This window comes from Salvelinus sp. IW2-2015, linkage group LG17, assembly GCF_002910315.2.
Source record: "Salvelinus sp. IW2-2015 linkage group LG17, ASM291031v2, whole genome shotgun sequence".
Classification (NCBI taxonomy): domain Eukaryota; kingdom Metazoa; phylum Chordata; class Actinopteri; order Salmoniformes; family Salmonidae; genus Salvelinus; species Salvelinus sp. IW2-2015.
In genome coordinates, this window is record NC_036857.1 from 16,083,503 (window position 1) to 16,104,533 (window position 21,031).

The 21,031-nt window shown below is 43.2% G+C and overlaps 1 protein-coding gene across 8 annotated transcripts; it reads right to left on the minus strand.

The window, feature by feature from the left end:
* Nucleotides 1–340: 340 nt before the first annotated feature.
* LOC111976478 (E3 ubiquitin-protein ligase TRIM33) lies at nt 341–20,661 on the minus strand. 8 transcript variants are annotated; one of them, XM_070447892.1, is made up of 21 exons: nt 19,855–20,661; nt 16,107–16,225; nt 15,824–15,971; nt 15,275–15,407; nt 14,938–15,054; nt 14,524–14,638; nt 13,957–14,103; nt 13,642–13,759; nt 11,737–12,167; nt 11,171–11,356; nt 10,665–10,721; nt 9,989–10,198; nt 8,798–8,939; nt 8,540–8,603; nt 8,124–8,286; nt 6,016–6,434; nt 5,691–5,814; nt 4,705–4,779; nt 4,184–4,336; nt 1,349–1,399; nt 341–1,162 (listed from the first exon to the last, which is right to left on the minus strand). In XM_070447892.1, the coding sequence occupies exons 1-21, from the start codon at nt 20,627–20,629 to the stop codon at nt 911–913; spliced, it is 3,999 nt and encodes a 1,332-aa protein (XP_070303993.1). In that variant the 5' UTR covers nt 20,630–20,661; the 3' UTR covers nt 341–910. The 8 variants fall into 8 exon arrangements, with proteins under 8 accessions (XP_070303993.1, XP_070303996.1, XP_070303992.1 ...); XM_070447895.1 differs by having other exon boundaries at nt 6,016–6,359; nt 11,737–12,170; XM_070447891.1 differs by having other exon boundaries at nt 11,737–12,170.
* Between the last annotated feature and the right edge of the window lie 370 nt (nt 20,662–21,031).

Sequence of the window (21,031 nt, forward strand, 5' to 3'; positions counted from 1 at the left end):
CCATTTGTAGACTTGATAACAAATGTCCACATGGTAGTTGGGGGCGGGCCACAACCTGCCGTATCTGGGCTATTGGCCATAATTGGCTAAAGTGGACATGCAAGTAATCCATACCCAACCCTGCAGTAAATCGTGACACTCAGTTTGGGACAAGATCGACTTCATTAACAAAATTATCAAATTTACTCTGTAGTAAAAGTTGACTCATATCGATGCCACGTAGGCCATTTGAAACCAGAGAAGTTGGTTCTTAGGGGCAGTTGACCTTTAAACAAATTTTTTCTCAGAGCCTGAAATGAAGTCTTGTCTTGCAACATTGATATCAATACTATTTACAGGAAATATTTGAACATTTTATTTATTGATGAAATACCAAACAAATCACTGGTTTTTCCTCATTTGTTTTCTCTTATTTACAGCAGGTCAAATATTTCAACAAACATACAACAAATACTTGGTAGGTAATTAATGTCAAACTTTATAGTACATCAAGATTAGGGGAAATGGGAGTTTCAGATACTTTATAAAGCAAGTTTCACAGATTTACAAACATTAGAAATGATAATAGAAAAAAAGACGCATTATTCATTTAACTACTGCAAACAAAATTATACTTTAAAACAAATCATACTTTAAAATCTGTACAAGCACTTTCTTAAACATCCATAAATTGCCACAGAAGAGGAAATGGAGGTCTTTAAAAAGTCCAGTTTGCCGGATACACAGATTGATTTAATTTCTATTTTACAATAACTCTTTAAAAGAGGAAAAGGATGAAATAAACCTGTACATTTGTACAATAGGTCCTGCATTTTACGTATGTGGTCTTAAAGGGAAAAAAAGCAAAAAACATGAGATGAGGAAGACAAAATCCTTTCACTTCTCTTTTCCTCTTTTAACACAATGATTCTCACTTGATGTGCATCGGCTTTTCATCCGTTTTTAACCGCTTGCGTTTAGGCTGCACAAACTCATCCTCGGAGTCTTCTGTGAGATCCGCCTCCTCTCCCTCTCCAGCTGGGGCCTGGGGCTCCTCGGGTACCTCTGGTACCTCAGGCTCCTCTGGTACCTCGGGGAAACTCTCATCTGGGTAGAGCTCCAGCAGCCTCTCCTCAAAGTACAAACTCACAGCTTTCCCTGCCTCCGCCACCTCTGAGTCCGCCTGCCGGGAGGGAGGGAAGGAAAGAGGGGGAGAGTATGAGGAAGGGCGAGGTGGGGTGTGTGGGTACCATTGAACAGGAGGGATGAATGGGTAAGGAATGGGAGGAGTACATTAGTGGGTTAACATTCCTAGTGGCAGAGTGGGCAGCCGAACCTTTACCCTCCATGTGTATTAGAAACAGCTTACCTGCACATTACTCTGTTTCTCCTCATCATATACCTGGATTATTCGAGACATCTAAAAAAGGGGCGATAACAGTACAATAAAATACAAAAAAGCAGAAGGGGAGGGGGGATTTCACAGTACAGACAGGTTATAGGTAACAACCATGTGTACCGTCACTACCCTAGGTCTTTGGGCCTAAAGAAAATACACCCCTTAGTGAACTTGTGTCCAAATATGGTTTGTGTCTGTCATCCCTCCATAAACTCTTGTTTCACTTACTGAGGTTGCAGCTTACAGTCATTGGGTAAATCTTGTCATTACATTTCCAAGCTAGTCTAGTCTATGGTCTGTCTTTACCTGGCTGCTTCTGCCTGCTGAGAGAATTCTGAACAGCATCCATAGCCTTGCTCTGGGTCCTGGCGTATTCCTGGGAGTGACAGCTTTCACTTCCTCTCCCTGCTAAATTGTTTAGCTTGATATACTATCCTTGACACTGACAGTTCCTTCACTGATACCTAGTAAGTGTCCTTGGAAATCGTAACTTATGCATATGTAGCATATATGGTACATTGAGCTGAACTGCTGACTATGTCAACTGCAACCAATAGGAAATATTTTAACGTCACCATCACAACTCAGTTCCTCATTGATTTTCTCAAGGTATCATATTGTTTCCCTCTGTTCCATTTCAAATCAATGTTGAAAACCAACCACTTTGTAAATGACCTTTCCCCCTAAACACATCACTTGAAAACATGTTGGACACTATATCAAAAGGTCCAATTCAGATTGACACATTTTGACTTACAAAGCCAAATATGAAAATCCCACACACATGGGACAACTCTTTTGCATTCAAAAAGTTAAGTATTTGGGTTAGTATCAGATTTAAACTATTCATTATTACACTAAAAAGGAGAATGTAGCTTCTTTTTTTTCTTTCTATTTTTATAACCAAATCTAATTTTGATGTAAACAGCATCTTAAATAAGGTACCAGACCCTTTTTTTGTGCAATTTCACTTTTGAGAAACGTACCACTAACCAGCGCTTCATTTCCTTATCCTCTTTGTGCAGTATGTGGGCTCTGACAAATATGAACAAAGGCTCCAAAATCGCCCAAATTAGTCATTTTAGAAACAGAAAAACTATTAGTATATTGTTGTAGGTCTTTACATGTTGTACACATGAAATTGTGGCATTCTGAACTTAATCCACAACGTTATATTTAATTTTGTTGCAACTCGACTGCCACGTCCATTCTACAGGTAACTGCCAAAGTAAAAGGAGACACTTGATTAAATGAGGGGTATAAAGTATATTGAAAGAAGGTGCTTCCACACAGGAAGTTCCAGACACTTGTAGAATCTATGCCAAGGCGCATTGAAGCTGTTCTGTTGGCTCAACACCCTATTAAGACAATGTTGGTGTTTCCTTTATTTTGGCAGTTACCTATAGCAGCAGGCTACACTGAGAATGGAACAGCTGAATAGGGGAAACGGCTCGAGTCGCACAAAATGGAATATAATTTTGCAGATAAAGTTCGGAATGACAATTTCATGTGTACAACATCCGAAGACCTACATCACTATACTGAGAGCATTTCCGTTTCTAAAATTACGCATGTGGGTGTTTTTAGAGCATTTGTTTTTTCAGAGCCCCCGTACCACACAACGAGGATGAGGAAACTTTAAAAAAAAGCACTAGTGGCAGTACGTTTCTCAAAAACAAGTGAAATCGCAAAATGTATTTTTTTTWWAAAAAGGGTCTGGACCATTCTATAACATTTGGTTGTAAAAAAGCTAACTTCTACTTTAAGATCCAGGACTTGTGGCACAGTCAAACTACACTGAAATAAAAATATAAATGCAACATGTAAAGTGTTAGTCCCATGTTTCATGAGCCGAAATAAATAATTCCAGAAATTTTCCACACACAAAAAGCTTATTTTCTATTAAATTTTATGCACAAGTTTGTTTATATCCCTGTCAGTGAGCACTTCTCCTTTGCCAAGAAATACCACCCCTGTCAGGTGAATGGATTATCAAGAAGCTGATTAAACAGCATGATCATTACACAGGGGCACCTTGTGTTGGGGACAATAGCGTCTGACAAGGGGCGCTGAGGAGTATTTCCGTTTGTGATTAAAGCCCTTTTGTGGGGAAAAACTAAATCTGATTGGGTAGGTAAAATCCATAGATTAGGGCTTAATGAATTTATTTCAATTGACATTTCCTCTTTGAAAATTGTTGCATGTTGTGTTTATATTTTTGTTGATAGAAACTGTTAGCTATAATGAATACAGACAAAAAGGAACCCATTAGCTGTTTAAAGGGTAATCTCTGCAAGAAAGTTATTTAGAATGACAATCTCTGAACTAATATATTGTGGCAATAATGACAATTATAGTCCATGCTTTATAGGTTTGCTTGTTTTGTTAACTCCTCAGTAAACAAATCAAGAAGTCTTATGACAGCAGACTAATCCCACTACGTACAAAATAACTGACCAGAAAGACATTACATTAGTGGCCATGAAAATATTCAGGTTAGAAAAACAGCAAATTAGTTTGGCAACACCACATTCACAACAAACAGTATAGTGTGAGTACACAGTAACTTCATTCAGTCATCCAGTGTTAATCCCTGTGGGTGCACAAGTCCATGCCAAACGGTATGATAAAGATCAACCTTCTGAATAATGTATTCCCACTGTCAGCATACAGTATTAGTGTGCATGTGGCCTCCTGCATCCATTTAACTATCAGTCAGTCCCATCTCCTAATTAAATAAAGGTTAATAAAAATAAAACATTTTTTATTTTTATCTCCTCATGCCTGGAAGTCATGCCCACTCACCTCGTTGTACTTGGCACAGTTGCTGAAAACCAGGCGCACATCCGAGACAAACTCCTTCGAGCTCTGGTAGTGTTGGACATGCTTCAACTGTAGCTTCTGTTTCACCAGGGTCAAGTCCATGGGCTTCTTGATGATCTTGTAGTAATTAGGGATCTGGTGAGAGGGGAACATTGTGGTTTGAGAGCCATATTGGTTCATTAATTTAACATACAGAACATTATGGTTATAGCCACAATGATGAAGTAATGTGACGCTGGGGGTATAGGGCAGGGTCAATAAACCAATCAAATGTATTTATAAAGCCCTTTTTACATAAGCAGTTGACACAGTGCTTTTACAGAAACCCGGGCCAAGACCCCAAAGAAACCAATGGTAGAATCAAGAACACAGTGGCCAGGAAATAGTCCCTAGAAGGAAGAAAACTAGAGAGGCTGTACTCAGTAGAGGTGAAAGGTACATTTGGCCATCAAGGTCAGATAGAATAACGGTGGAATTGCCTTTTACATGCTTGAGATACTTACAGAGGGAGGGACAGGCTCCTGGAACCCCTCACTGAGATCATGGCAGAAAACATACAGCAGGAGGCGCTCACACCTCTGCAGGGAGTGAGAGATAGGGGTGGTGGTTATGCAGGAGAACATTACACAAGTCCTTATCATTCCTCAGCTAGGAGAGAGAGAGACTGAGGCATGTGTCCCAATGTCTGAACGCAGCAAATAAAAATGGAAGGAGTAGCACATCAGGCTTCATGACTACAAACAAGTTGCCAGGAACTCATACTCCATTTTAGTCATTTAACAGACGCTCTTATCCAGAATGACTTACAGGAGCAATTAGGGTTAAGTGCTTTGCTCAAGGGCACGTCGACCGATTTTTAACTTAGTCGGCTAGGGGATTCAAACCAGCAACCTTATGTTTACTGGCCAAACGCTCTTAACCGCTATGCTACCTTAGAGAGCTGTACTGCCTTCATTCACACGGATTCACTCCTCAAATGTGAGGGTATCTAAAGTAGGGCTCTACAACTCTGTTCCCAGAGAGCTACCTTCCTGTAGGTTTTCGCTCCAACCCCAGTTGTAACTAACCTGATTCAGCTTATCAAAGAGCTAATTATTATTATCATCAGGTGCGCTAAATTAAGGTTGGAGCGAAAACATTCTGGGCGATATCTCTCCAGGAACAGGGTCAATGGAAATTCACTGATATACGTAGTGAGGAAATGTATTGAATTGGCAGTGGCAGTAGAAACTACTAATCCTATGGAAAGTCCTTTCAACTGTACGCAGGGAAAGACCTAGGTGTGGGGTGTCAAACTTATTCCATGGAAGGCCTAGTGTCTGCTGGTTTTTCCTTTCAATTAAGACCTAGACAATCAGGTGAGGGGAGTTCCTTACTAATCAGTGACCTTAATTCATCAATCAAGTACAAGGGAGGAGTGAAATCCTGCAAACTCAGCCCTCTGGAAAGAGTTTGACACAAGGTATTACAGGTGGATGGTTCCACTGACCCTCTGGTCCTCAGGACTCAGGCCCTGCTCACTGTTGTCCTTCTCGCTACGAGGCTCGTCGTCAGGCTGGTACTCCATCTCCGGGCTTGCCAGGCTCCGGCAAAACGTGCACATCCACTCTCCACTGAGAGGGGAGAAACAGAAAGAAAATGTGAAGCAATAACCCAGATATATAGACATGGGAAAATGATAGCTGATGTATAGCAAGATATCAGCATCCAATGTAAAAGGCTTTGAGTTGAAGGTGCTATATGAATGAAATTCATTCTCATTCTGACATCTACTGTAGTCAACGCCAGCCTGTGTGCGCGCATCAGGGGCTCACCTCGGGGAGCACTTCAAGGTGGGGATGTGACAAGTGATGTGGAAGACTTTGGGGCAGCGGTCGCAGCAAAGCAGCTCTCCCCCGTTGTTGCACACAGCGCACCAGTCCTCGTTGGGGTCGTCCTCCTTCCCTCCTGCCCCGCTCTGGTTGGTCCCCTGTGCAGTGCGTGGAGAGCGCAGGGCAGCGGACGCGGCTCCCTTGCCATTGGTCAGCAGTGCGGCAGAGGCCACAGTGGATGTGCTGCTGGTGGTGATAGGGGCGTTGCCAGGCCTGTTGGCCCCACTGCAGGCCTCCTGGTCCTGGGGCTCAGTTTTGACATGCTCCCCCACCTTCTTGAGGATGTCCTGGACAGAGGAGCCAGAAGTCACAGAGCCCAACACGGGGAGAGGGGGAGTACGTCTGCTCTCTGAACTACTCATCTGTGGGACAAACACACACAACAACAAAATACTGAACCCTTTCAAGTGGGTTAAGTACATTCAGAATTCTGGTTTAGCGTCAAGAAGTGAGGCCGAAAACCTCTGTTGTTCAACAAGCATCTTATATAGATAGCCTCAGGTAGACCAATACCTGCTAGATATAAACTTAGCAAAAAAAGAAACGTCCCTTTTTCAGGACCCCGTCTTTCAAAGATAATTCGTAAAAATCCAAATAACTTCACAGATCTTCATTGTAAAGGGTTTAAACACTGTTTCCCATGCTTGTTCAATGAACCATAATTAATAAACATGCACCTGTGGAGCGGTCGTTAAGACACTAACAGCTTACAGACGATAGACAATTAAGGTCACAGTTACGAAAACTTAGGACACTAAAAAGAGGCCTTTCTACTGACTCTGAAAAACACCAAAACAAAGATGCCCAGGATCCCTGCTCATCTGCATAAACGTGCCTTAGGCATGCTGCAAGGAGYCATGAGGACTGCAGATGTGGCCAGGGCAATAAATTGCAATGTCCGTACTGTGAGACGCCTAAGACAGCGCTACAGGGAGACAGGACGGACAGCTGATCGTCCTCGCAGTGGCAGACCACGTGTAACAACACCTACACAGGATCGGTACATCCGAACATGACACCTGCGGGACAGGTACAGGATGGCAACAACAACTGCCCAAGTTACACCAGAAACGCACAATTGCTCCATCAGTGCTCAGACTGTCCGCAATCGGCTGAGAGAGACTGGACTGAGGGCTTGTAGGCCTGTTGTAAGGCAGGTCCTGACCAGACATCACCGGCAACAACGTCACCTATGGGCACAAACCCACCGTCGCTGGACCAGACAGGACTGGCAAAAAGTGCTCTTCACTGACGAGTCGCGGTTTTGTCTCACCAGGGTTGATGGTTGGATTTGCGTTTATCGTCGAAGGAATGAGCGTTACACCGAGGCCTGTACTCTGGAGCGGGATCGATTTGGAGGTGGAGGGTCTGTCATGGTCTGGGGCAGTGTGTCACAGCATCATCAGACTGAGCTTGTTGTCATTGCAGGCAATCTCAACGCTGTCCGTTACAGGGAAGACATCCTCATGTGGTACCCCTCCTCATCCTGACATGACCCTACAGCATGACAATGCCACCAGCCATACTGCTCGTTCTGTGAGTGATTTCCTGCAAGACAGGAATGTCAGTGTTCTGCCATGGCCAGCGAAGAGCCCGGATCTCAATCCCATTGAGCACGTCTGGGACCTGTTGGATCGGAGGGCGAGGGCCATTCCCCCCCAGAAATGTCCGGGAACTTGCAGGTGCATTGGTGGAAGAGTGGGGTAACATCTTACAGCAAGAACTGGCAAATCTGGTGCAGTCCATGAGGAGATGCACTGCAGTACTTAATGCAGCTGGTGGCCACACCAGATACTGACTGTTACTTTTGATTTTGACCCCCCCTTTGTTCAGGGACACATTATTCAATTTCTGTTATTCACATGTCTGTGGAACTTGTTCAGTTTATGTCTCAGTTGTTGAATCTTATGTTCATACAAATATTTACACATGTTAAGTTTGCTGAAAATAAACACAGTTGACAGTGATAGGATGTTTCTTTTTTTGCTGAGTTTAGATCTTGGTCTAGACAAGCTAAAAGGAGCTGAAAGAGCTGGGCAGTTAGATGTTACCATGCACGCGCTCCTCCCTCCATCCTTCCCTTGTTCCGTTTTGACGTTGGAGGTGGTGGTTCCCGAGAAACCACACTCCTTCTCGGCTCCGGGCTCCTGCTTGACTTTGACCTGCTGTTCCATTGGGCCGCTTGCTGGCCCTGGCCTACCCGCAGATCCACAGCTTATGACACACACACACACACACAATACCTCCCTTACGTAAATACATGTATAACTATGTATGCCAGTGAGATTCATTGTTCAGGAGTGACTAGCTTACTCAATGGTTCAGTATCTGCAATGCTACCTTCAACCCATCCTATGGATGTTTCACAGTTTTATGTAATAGTGTCATTTTCTCATCATTGTCTCACAGTAATGTGAGAGCCCTTGTGTTTGAGCAGAGGTCTAGTGCTTGGCCTGTGTGTCATTACCTGCCCCTGCTTCCTGTGCTGGACGTACTGGATGGCCGCACAGGCGTGTGGGAGTTTGATAAGCCTACGGGTGAGAGATAGTGACAGTGAGCAAGGATGAGGCAGTAATATAGAAGTCATGTAAGAAAAACAATTTTCTTCGTTAAACGTGATAGCCATGACAGTGATTTGAGCAAATGATTTAAAATCATAGATCAGATTGAAGCTGTGTGTGAAGAAAGTGTTTGTGCTCGTTGTAGTAGAGTCGTCCTCCAGTACCTGAGGAGCCAGGGGAGTGTGTGGAGGGTCCGTGGGAGAGGTTCATGTTCCCGGGGGGCCCCAGGCCCAGCTGAGGGTATGTGCTGGCTAAGATGTAGCGACTCAGTAGGGCATCCAGGCTGCTGGAGCCCGCGTCTTCCAGCTGATGGCGCCACAAACATCCAGCCACAGGATAACACTGAATTAGTGGTCATTTTTAGTTCACCTTGTGAACATTTCTGATGAAGTATCGCCATGTATATGTATGAGCACCACATTTGATTTTTATCTAAGTTGAGCCAGGTTCCGTTCCACTTCTTACCCCCTCCCCCTAGCTCCTTTAAATGAGCACAGATAGGTATAAAGCAGTATGGCAGAAACTATACTGAACAAAAATATAAAAACACAACACGTGAAGTGTTTCATGAGCTGAAATAAATGTTCTCATTTTGCTCACAAATGTTTTAACATCCCCGTTAGTGAGCATTTCTCCTTTGCCAAGATAATCCATCCACCTGGCAGGTGTGGCATATCAAGAAGCTGATTAAACAGCATGATCTTTACACAAGTGCATCTTGTGCTGGGGACAATAAAAGGTCACTAAAAAAATGTGCAGTTCTGTCACACAACACAATGCCACAGATGTCTCAAGTTTTGAGTGAGTGTGCAATTGGCATGCTGACTGCAGGAATGTCCACCAGAGCTGTTGTCAGAGAAATGACTTAATTTCTCTACCATAAGCCGCCTCTAACGTCATTTAAGAAAATTTGGCAGCATGTCCACCCGGCCTCACAACCGCAGACCACGTGTAACCACGCCAGCCCAGGACCTCCACATTTCTGTCTGTAATAAAGCCCTTTTGTGGGGAAAAAACTAATTGATTGGCTGGACTCTGCTCCCAAGTGGGTGAGCCCAGTCATGGCTGCGCCCCTGCCCAGTCATGTGAAATCCACAGATTAGGGCCTAATGAATATATTTCAATTGACTGATTTCCTTATATGAACTGTAACTCAGTAAAACCTTTGAAATTGTTGCATTTATATTTTGTGCAGTATACATTGAATATTCATCATAATACTTATACTTATCCAATCGACTCAGATCTACAAAAAGCAAAGGGGTGGGGGCCAGGAGAAAGGATGAGAATGGAAGCAGGCATGGTGAGATTTGGAAGTGCGTGACATGTGCCTGGTCCCAGAGGGCTGTGTGCACCTGAATGGGGGGGATGTTTGGTAGGCATGGCAGGTTCTCTGGGTTGGTGACGGAGGGGATGAGGTCGATGGCGCCCACTATGGGGCTGGCAGGGCCACGGTGGGCATGGGCGCTGGCCATGCTGGCACTGGTGGGACTGGTGGGGTTGGCAGCGCTCACGTTGTGGAGAGATGCCACTGGGAAGGGTCCAGCATGACCTGGGTTTGAATGCTACAGGAACAGAGAAGAAGGAGGAAGTCAAAAACTAGAGATTTGTGGCAGGATTGAATATTTATTAATTGTTTAATTCTACCAGGTCTACAACGTGCTGAAAAGTCATTTTTGGAAGCATAATCACGAATCATGCCCATGCAACAAGAAACACGACTACTAGGACTGTGACAATACCAATATCGCAATATTCTTTCCATGGCAAAAACACAAAGCAGACCGAACTATTTGGTCCTTTAAAAACCTGCTGTATGTGAAATATAGTGTGCTATAGCTAGTACAATAAATACATGTGATTCTAGACAACATCATGATGTTTGCTTCCAACATTAGGGATGTTTTCCTTTAGACGTTAAATACGCTTTGTGTTTTGATTCCTTGCCAAGATACTAACGAGTATCGCGATACTGGTTTAGTCCCGGCCGTAACGACTACCATTTACATATAAGTAGAAAAAGTGCCAAACCCCAGTGAGATGTAACAAACGAAACCTGTGGTCGCTCATCTCAGAATCTACAGTCATCTAAACACAAAAAGGTACCCATACATACACAGTGAAAATCCTACTACCAAATGGCGACAGTTGCGCCAATCAGTAGTACCGGTTTCTGCATAAAACATATTACATTTTAGTAATTTAGCAGGCGCTCTTATCTAGAGCGACTTACAGGAGAAATTAGGGTTAAGTGCCTTGCTCAAAGGCACATCAACCGATTTTTCACCTAGTTGGTTCAGGGATTTGAACCTGGGACCTTTCGTTTACTGGCCCAACGCTCTTAACTGCTAGGCTACCTGTCGCACTATTGTTTACTGTATATGTGATTGTTCTTGTTATTATTTTATGGATATCATCTTTGGATGTGTTGACTGATCAATTTCCCTTTTGTGGAGTAATAATGTATCTATACCTCAACTCAATTCATTAAATGTTTTTATCCCCTCAGGGACATAATGCAAGTGGTGTAGTCTGACCTGTCTCTGCAGCTGGGGCTGCATCATGGGGGAGTACTGCTGGCCGTTGGGCATGCGTGGCTGGGCGCTGGAGCTGGGCATGCGGCCCTGTCCCGGGGGCAGGCGCAGGTGGTGGGGGGGGTACATGTTGGGCCCGCCGTTCATGGGGCCCCTCTGCTGGGCCTGCATACTGATGAGGCGCGGGGGCTAGGGAGAGACACAGCAGAGGACAGGCAGTTGTATTTTCAGGTAAAAGTATAACTGTCATGAACAAAATCATTATAGCAACCGATTATAATATTCAGTACTATTATAGGTCCAAAAAAACATTTAACCTGGGTTGACAAAGGCACTATCGAACAGTGATGTAGTGGGGGGGGTAAATGCTGATCACAGTTCACGGTGAGTAAATTAACACTTCCTATATTTTCAATGCCTTTTTCCGCAATAAGTGGATAAATGCTTGTGCAAAATAAACTAAGTGAGTAAGCGGTGTTAAAATGCATTTACCCTCCACTACACCACTGCTATCGATGAGAACAATGGTACCCTAAAAACATCAAGACATTCAGTCCTCCTCAGTCTACCTGCTGCTGTACCATCTGAGGTACAGCCTGCCTGGGGTGCTGCTGGGACATTTGGGAGGCAATACGCATCTGTTCCTGGATCCTCTGTTGGTGTTGCTGCTGTTGTTGGTGCTGCTGCTGTTGGTGCTGTTGTTGGTGCTGTTGCTGCTGTTGTTGTTGTTGCTGCTGCTGCTGTTGTTGTTGTTGTTGTTGTTGCTGCTGCTGTTGTTGTTGTTGTTGCTGCTGTTGTTGTTGTTGTTGCTGCTGTTGGTGCTGCTGTTGTTTCTGCTGGGCGAAGACTTGCTGCTGCATGTGCTGCTGCCGGAGCTGGGCCAGGTTGATCTGCCCAGGGCTTTTGCCGTGGCCCGGGTGGCCGTGGCCCGGGGAGATGGGCCCCACCATAATGTTGGGAGGGTGCTGAGCCTGGGGCATCTTCTCAATCACCAGGTTCCCTACAGTTGGGGGGTGAGAGAGGAGAGGCTAAAGTAAGTGACTGAGTATGTCTATGCCAAACCAATCCATCAGCTTGCTAGGTAGTCTATGCCAAACCAAACCATCAGCTGGTAGGTAGTCTATGCCAAACCAAACCATCAGCTGTAGGTAGTCTATGCCAAACCAAACCATCAGCTTATAGGTAGTCTATACCAAACCAATCCATCAGCTGTAGGTAGTCTATGCCAAACAAATCCATCAGCTATAGGTAGTCTATGCCAAACCAATCCATCAGCTATAGGTAGTCTATGCCAAACCAAACCATCAGCTATAGGTAGTCTATGCCAAACCAAACCATCAGCTGTAGGTAGTCTATGCCAAACCAATCCATCAGCTGTAGGTAGTCTATGCCAAACCAAACCATCAGCTGTAGTCTATGCCAAACCAAATCCATCAGCTATAGGTAGTCTATACCAAAACAATCCATCAGCTATAGATAGTCTATGCCAAACCATCAGCTATAGGTAGTCTATGCCAAACCAAACCATCAGCTGTAGGTAGTCTATGCCAAACAAACCATCAGCTGTAGGTAGTCTATGCCAAACCAATCCATCAGCTATAGGTAGTCTATGCCAAACCAATCCATCAGCTGTAGGTAGTCTATGCCAAACCAATCCATCAGCTATAGGTAGTCTATGCCAAACCAAACCATCAGCTATAGGTAGTCTATGCCAAACCAAACCATCAGCTGTAGGTAGTCTATGCCAAACCAATCCATCAGCTGTAGGTAGTCTATGCCAAACCAATCCATCGGCTATAGGTAGTCTATGCCAAACCAATCCATCAGCTATAGGTAGTCTATGCCAACCAATCCATCAGCTATAGTAGTCTATGCCAAACCATCAGCTATAGGTAGTCTATGCCAAACCAAACCATCAGCTGTAGGTAGTCTATGCCAACCAAACCATCAGCTGTAGGTAGTCTATGCCCAAACCAATCCATCAGCTATAGGTAGTCTATGCCAAACCAATCCATCAGCTATAGGTAGTCTATGCCAAACCAAACCATCAGCTATAGGTAGTCTATGCCAAACCAAACCATCAGCTATAGGTAGTCTATACCAAACCAAATCATCAGCTATAGGTAGTCTATACCAAAGCATCAGCTGTAGGTAGTCTATACCAAAGCATCAGCTGTAGGTAGTCTATACCAGTCCCCTAGACATTGCCGTGTCAAATTATCTGCCATCCTACCACGATGCAAAGGATACAAGCGTAAAAAGAAAAAGGCACAGACATTTAATGCACCTAGTCCAAGCTGTGAAACTATGCCAAACAATCTGCCAATCTTGTGGCCACCATTGGGAATCACTATCATCAGTGTGCAGGTAGGGCATATATCCCGTTCTATGCAATGCTTCATACTGTACCATCGGTGGCCAGAAACAGATTTCCTTGCATACTTCCCTGCATGTAGAGTAGTAAATCCTCTCACCTAGGTTGACCACGTTTTTGGCCCAGAATGTGGGGTCACAGAAAAAGCGAACAGCTCCGTTAGCCTGAGGCACTGGTTCCAGTCCAGCCTTCAGGACCTTGCGCAGCTGGTAGATGATCTGCACAGACACATATGAAGATATTGGGATGTTATTGGTTTGCAGATACTTTATAGACTATAGTTTATAGAGAGGATCAATTTAGGATAGTGCAACTTCTGCATATTATAGTGCACTCTTTGGCCTTTGTGGAGAATAGGTTGTGTGCGAGCTTTTCCCTGAGATTGTTTTTGTGTATGTTTATCTGTTCTCCGTACCAGCCTCTTGCTGTAAAGCAGGGCGGTGCTGCTGCCGCTGTTAATGGCAGAGTGGGTGAAGTTGAGCACATGGAGGATCTGCCTGGCCAGGTTGGCGATGTCTGTCTGCTGGGTCAACAGCTTCATGCTCCTCTCCTTAGTCACACTCTGGAGGACCAAGGGACAAACGGTAGGGAGAAACGTTACCAACAGGCATCCAGCCGCCTATGTAATTAGGGTAAAGCCTGACCCTTTTTTATTAAATTAAAACAGTATCCAAGTAACGTCACAGAATAAACTTCACATCATCTGGCAATGTAGGAGCCAAATTAAGTTCATAGTGATTCTTTGGTATTCATTCTTCTCAATACATAGGCCTAGACAAAACACGGAGGGACGGTTTACCGAACCCTAGTCTTGGATTAAAAATCTCCATTGAAAGTGTGTTTTAGTCCAGGACTAGGCATAATCTGTCTCTAGGCCTGAAAGCATAAATTATTATAACTCAATTAATTTGGGGAATTCTAAAGGCTCTGAGGGATGAGTTCAAATGCATTCCTTGCATAGGTACCATAATGATGGCCTTACCTCAAGCTGCTGCAGTAAATACTTGCCCTTCTTGTTGATTTCGTTGATAAGAGTGAACACGGCTATCTTGATGTCATGTTCCACCTTCTTATGGGTATCAGTAACTTCCTTTATCCTGGATGGAAACGGGGATGGAAACAAGGACACTCAAACTAGAGACACACTAGTAAACAATAAAAGAGCACTTTACTTCTCAAACCATAAACAAGCCCTTATGAAATCTCTGTAGGGTGGGGAAGTGGCCCCTAGACGCTGATCTTGGGTCAGTTTAGCCTTTTCCCCACCTATGGTTAAGATTAGGATTGGAGAACGAGAATTTGATTCTAGATCTGTACCTAGGGGAAAGTTCACCCTGCAGCTATGAAGTCTCCAAACAAGCCACGTTCACAGGAGAGATGGGAATGCTGCTTGTACCTGCTTGTCACCTGAGAGTGAGAGTAGTGAACGTAGGTCTTTTTCTCCTGCAGTTTGACCATGTGCGTCTCGATGATGCCTTTCTGGTTCTGGAAGGCCTCCTCCAGAAACTGGTACCTAAGAGAAGAGAAACTCTGTTCAGCAAGGAACACCAAGGCTTAGATCACTGGACTAGATTGCTGTTTTTCTCATTGTACCCAATCCTCACTGGATATGTGTGAATGTAACACAAAACCAAACTTATTACCATCCACCACCACTACCGACCAGAATTCACTACAGATTTTGATTTCCTATTCTAAAGATCATATGTTGTATGCAGTACTGCATGTCCTACCTGTGCTCCTTATGCTCCAGCAGTTGGCAGTCCCGGCAGGTGAGTGTGTCACAGGTTTCACAGAAGAGTTTCAGGGGCTCCTGTTTGTGGATGGGACAGAACACAGGCCTCTGTTCCGACATACCTACAGACTCTACAGAGACAGAGAGAAACAAAAGAAAGAGTATGAAATAGAGAGATCAATAACAATACAACTTTTTTTATTTGTTTTTAAGAGTGAAAGAACATGTGAGATAAAGAAATACATTAATTAATACAGTGTATAGTACTGCATGTCAGCTATACTGAGAACCAGCAGGGCCAATCTACTACTACTGGAGCACTGACTGATTCTGCAGCATGTTACCATGACAACAGCCAGTCAGCTGTGAAGTTATAAGGCCTGGATAAACTACAGCCATCCTAAGAGTCACCAAATGCCTACACCAGAGCCTTCTACTTGCAAATAGAAACCTCCGATCTACACGTCCAACTAGGCTATGTCAAATTGTCACTTGATATTCTAGGGTATCCATCACATATTGTGTTTAGGTTTGTTGGACAGTTTACCTTCAGAGACATCCTCTTTCTTGCGGATTTTGTGGTCCTTGGTGATTTTGACCCTCTGGTGAGCCTCGATGCAGGTTTTGCACAACCACTCTCCACATTCTGCACAGAACCCAATGGTATCTGCATTGTCCTCACAACTGGTGCACATCTGAATGAGACAAAACACACAATGCCACTTAGACACCTAACTCTGGCTAGATGCAGCTGATAATGAGGGAATTGTATTAAATCAACCATCCACTTGAACTTAACTGAATTAAATTAGAGTTAAATTGTGGTATACCTGTGCAGATTTTTCATCTGAAGTCTTGGAGGCCTCGGTGGTGTCCTTGACAAAGTAGTTGTCAATGATGTCACTTTGTTTGCAGTCTTGACAACAAACTACACACCGCATGACATTCACTAGAGTAGACAGAGGAAAGAGACAAGATAGAAGCACTGGTTAGGCCTATAGCCTAAATGGTGAAATTGACAAAGAAATCATCATTTGAAATCATCAACAAAAAAATAACTATTTTCTCGCTAATAGTTTGCATACAGATACTACAGAGGTCAGAGGCTATTCAAAAGTCATGTGTAGAAAAGTGATGGATGCAATCATCAAGTTGGATCACCTACTTTTAAACTTTTGGCAACTTGTCCCAAACACAAAAAAAATTGGGGGGATGAAAATTTGTTTTATTGCATCTACAATCTGAACTGTGGGGGTAGCTTTGTTTAAAAAACGTCAGCCATGTCAGTTCACCTTTTACAATTGGTTGGTGCTTAAATGTATTAATAATAAAGATGCTACAACTGAATTGGTAAGTACCAAAATAGCGGACTATGAAATACATTATAGGGCCTAAGTAGGTGGGTGCTACACATTGGTGGAGGGTGAGGCAGTTCCCCTTTGAGGGTTGGGATTATAAATCCATTCAATTATCATATTCACCCCAATATTTCATATTCTTTTCAAGATTTCTGAATAATGACAGATTGATATATTCATATAAGACACGCAAATCAGTGAGCTGTATCAAAAGTGGGCAATGATATGTTGAAAATACATATCCTTCAGCTAAATGTTGAATACATAATCCATAACTGCTCCACCGCCCAAACTTAACTCCTCTCAACTCCCTTAAACCCATTAATTACATTTCCGAGTACATTACTGGATGCAGCACAAACCAGCTCAATCCAGTTTGAGCCAGTCTATACCGGCTCATGCTGCACACAGCCGGTTTGGTGTAAGCCCCAGCTGCAAGGGGCTGTGAGTGATTGGCTGTGAGTGCAGCTGAAAGGGTTTAGGAGACCACACCACCAAGACTGATCTGTCACTGCAGCTGTGAGACTTTGAACTGAGGCAAGTCAGGGCGCATACAAAACACATACATGCAGTGCACTGCACACAAACTGTATCGAAATCGAATTTCACATTTGTCTAAATCATGGTCTGTTATTGTTACATTATACCATTTATATGACCTAATAAGTGAGGCAGAATTTCATGCATGAATGTTTGAATATAACATAGAAAAGCAGACTAGAGGAAAACTATGAAAATGGCCAACTTACTAAATAGACATAGCCTAATTTTGTTGCACCTGTCATGCCTGACCCTTCAAATAGCCTACATGTGTATGATGTTGACAATCTTGTACTATTAGTTAACATGTTTGTTTATTTAATGGTTAGGCTGTACTGCTACATATCTACATGGAATCTAAAAACAGATGCCACATTCAGACAATTGCCTTGAGGGCAAGGCAAATAAACCAAAATATAACATTGTATGACTGGCCAAATACTTAATTTAGGCCTATGATTGTTATAATTTGAATCTTTGTAAATAAATAATGTGTATCTTCAAAATATGTTTAACGCCATGATATCGATCTCGTGGACTGAAAGTCCTTGCATCCATAGTTCAATCTTTAAATGTGAGTGTTTACATTTCCCCAAACCAAATTCATCAGCTGTATGTAGTTTATACCAAACTAGGTGGCAACTTTATTTTATCTAGACTTAGTGCAAATAAGGCAATATGAGATGGCATTGTAACGAGTTAGGCCTAGGTCTATTGCTCTTATTTAGGAGTTTATTTAAGTTTTTACATCAAATTCATTGAATCTTAGCCATGTTGATAAGACAAAGTGGGTCATAATAGAAAAAAATAACAACCCTTGGGTAGTTCTGACCACAGTGGCCAAAATACCATCGGCATCGAATAGAAATAGGCTGGTCCCAGATCTTTTTCTGCTCGTCGGCACTCATTGCCTTCTGGAAAATGCCATAATGACACATCGGCCTACACCTGGTCTGGTCCTCCTAGATCTGTTTGTATATTGCAGCCAACCCCCTATGGTCATTGTCAATGCCAAAAGTTTAGCACATCAACGACCATAAGGGGATGGCTGCAATACGCAAACAGATCTTGGAGGACCAGACTAGGTGTAGGCCAATGTGTCATAATGGCATTTGAGAAGGCAATGAGTGCTGGCAAGCAGAAAGGTCAGTGTTCCTGGGCATTATCAAATGTATCGTAATGGTTGGGGGTCAGACATGTTCAGCCCATGGCCTAACTACATGGTCTGTCCACATGACCACCCCTAGAAGGTCCCAACTATAATGGAAAACATTTTACCTTGATTTAATGCCAGAAATAAATGCTGGAATTGTGTTCTTGGTTGCCCATTAGCTAGACCTAAGCCTTTACTTACCCATAAAATGTATGTAAATTAGTTTTGAATGTCAGTAGTTAGACTAAGGTTAATGTAACAAGATCTGGTATACTAGAATTTAGTATTGATAGAGTCAAAGTAAATAGTAATCCACAATTGTGCCTAGGGAGAAATAGGCATGGACTAAACATTACAGAAAACTGCAAAAAAGTTGGTTAGTTGACTTTGGACATTACTGTGTAGGTGAATTGAATCTGAACTGCAAAATAATTACACCTGGAAAGCCAATAATTTATTCTCAGCAGAAACCAAGAGCACCATGTTTCATCTGTCATTTGATTTGTCAATGGCATTATAGGTCTATGTATAATACATATAAAATAATTAGGTGGATGCCTATACTGTCCTATTACACATGTATATTATACACATGTATGAATGCAAAATGTATTATTTGCAAATCCCAACTCCACATGATTTGGGTTAAATGCCAAGATTTTTCACCTTGTCGGTTCCGGTATTCGAACTAGCTACCTTTCAGGTACTGGCCCAACGCTTTAACTTCGAGGCTACCTACACCTATTCTGGTGTAGTTGTCATGTCATGCAAAGATCATGTTGTGCGGATGGACAAACTTCCCACCTTGAGAAAGGATGGTGAAACTGAATTTTGGGTCCTAGGCCAAGGCGCTTTACTGATAAGAGAAACTGAGAATAATTATATTCTGTATGGGGCACATGTGACATTCAATATGAATTCTCTTCTGGCATAAACAAACCATGCAACTCAATGTACATTTACTTGAAGAGCAGTGCAGACGCAAAGTTAGGTAACGTTAACAGAAACCATCATTCTGTTACCAAATGTTGCATATGGACTGTTCTTCGAGGAAATGTGTTTCTGTAACATTTTCAGTGGAAATTGTGCATAGAGTTGTATGGATTGTTTAACTTAACAATCATTGGTTTTTGTTTGACACACATTTTAAAGCAAAAAAATCTGAGTCTGGGTGTTACCTTGGAATTGCCCATAGCCGGCCTATCAGGCCCAGGGGCTGTTGCCTATTCAGTATGCTGTTGTATTACCATAACTAGATTAGGGCCATTGTGAAACATGTTATTGTAAGAGTCACAATGTGAGTAATATATATACTATCTATCTCCAAATGACGGCTAGTAATCAGTGAAAACCAATATTATCCTGAAACTCACCATCAAGTCGACTCAGGATGTCATTATGCTTGCTGACCATTTGGCAGCTGCATGGTACTCAACGTTTATACATAATTGTTGATACTTGGTACCTACCACTACAGTAGGTAGCAATTGTGCATCCCCTGCACACTTGAAAGTACACTACACTCACCTATGTGGGTGTCTGGCTGTCCGTTCGGCCCAGGCACCTGTACGGTAACTTGTCGCTCTGGCAGTGGGATACATTTCAAGCAAAATGAGTGAAGACACGGTAAGAGTTTAGGCTCACAGTCACGGGTCTGGAGACTTTGTTTACACACAGCGCAAGTATCCATAAGGTTTATTGGGATGACGGGGTTGGCTGGTGGAACTGTTGGAGGTGGGGACATATCGGTTGTGAGTGCTGGTGAGGTTCCAGCAGTATCCCCAGCAGCCGAGGACTCGGTTGTCCCCCCATTGGTGTTCCCAACTGGGCTGCTGCTAGTGCTGCCTTCTCCCACTGCGCCCGCGCTGTTGCTGCTAGCGTCCCCTCCTCCACTAACGTTAGCGGGTGTAGGCACCTGGGAAATATTCTCATGGGATTGTGAATCCTCTCCTTCTTTCGAGTTCGACTCTATGACAATCACCGCATTCACATTTTTCAATTCGGTTGTCCCGCCATTGGTGTTCCCAACTGGGCTAACATTACTGCTAATGCTGCCTTCTTCCCCTGTGCCCGCGCTGTTACTGCTAGCGTCCCCTCCTCCGCTAACGACGTCGTTAGCGGGTTTAGACATCTGGGAAACATTCTCCTGGGATTGTGAATCCTCTCCTTCTTTAAAATTTGTCTCTATGGCAATCAGCGGATTCACATCTTTCAATTCTGGGTCTCCGCTATCCTCTCCCTGAGGTTCTGAATCTAATTTGGAAGAGCTCTCCATATCCTCTTCGCCTTTGTTGTCCGCCATCTTCCTTCCTCTTTGAACCGCAACCGGCAGGACGTCCTACGTACCGAGTAAAAAACGTGTTGTCTACGTCATTACGTAATTTACGGTCTTAATCTTTGACTGTCTGTCAATAACAGAGTATAAACATTCCAAAATAATTCGTAGGACCCAAATATGACAGGACATTTTAGATCATGTTTGGATAGTATCAAAGTAATGCTTTACATTTCCAAAACATTTGAAATATTAAAATAAAAATCTAATCTCATGCACAAGAATTGTAGCATTTGCTTAGTTTACTCACGCCCCAAAAAATATTAGGCCTGACTCATTGTCATATGACAGCAGGGAAATCTGCAATTGTGTACCACAGTATGAGTCATAATCCCATAAAACCTAGCGGTCAATCAGGGAAATGGTTCC

Excerpts from the sequence above, each read along its gene's own strand:
- LOC111976478 (XM_070447891.1), bottom strand. The coding sequence starts at position 20,629 with ATGGCGGACAACAAAGGCGAAGAGGATATGGAGAGCTCTTCCAAATTA. Across the intron at positions 10,199-10,664 it reads GTTTGTTACATCTCACTGGG|CATTCAAACCCAGGTCATGC; the intron begins GTTTGGCACTTT and ends CTGTTCCTGTAG. Across the intron at positions 4,337-4,704 it reads AGGAGCCTGTCCCTCCCTCT|ATCCCTAATTACTACAAGAT; the intron begins GTAAGTATCTCA and ends CCCTCTCACCAG.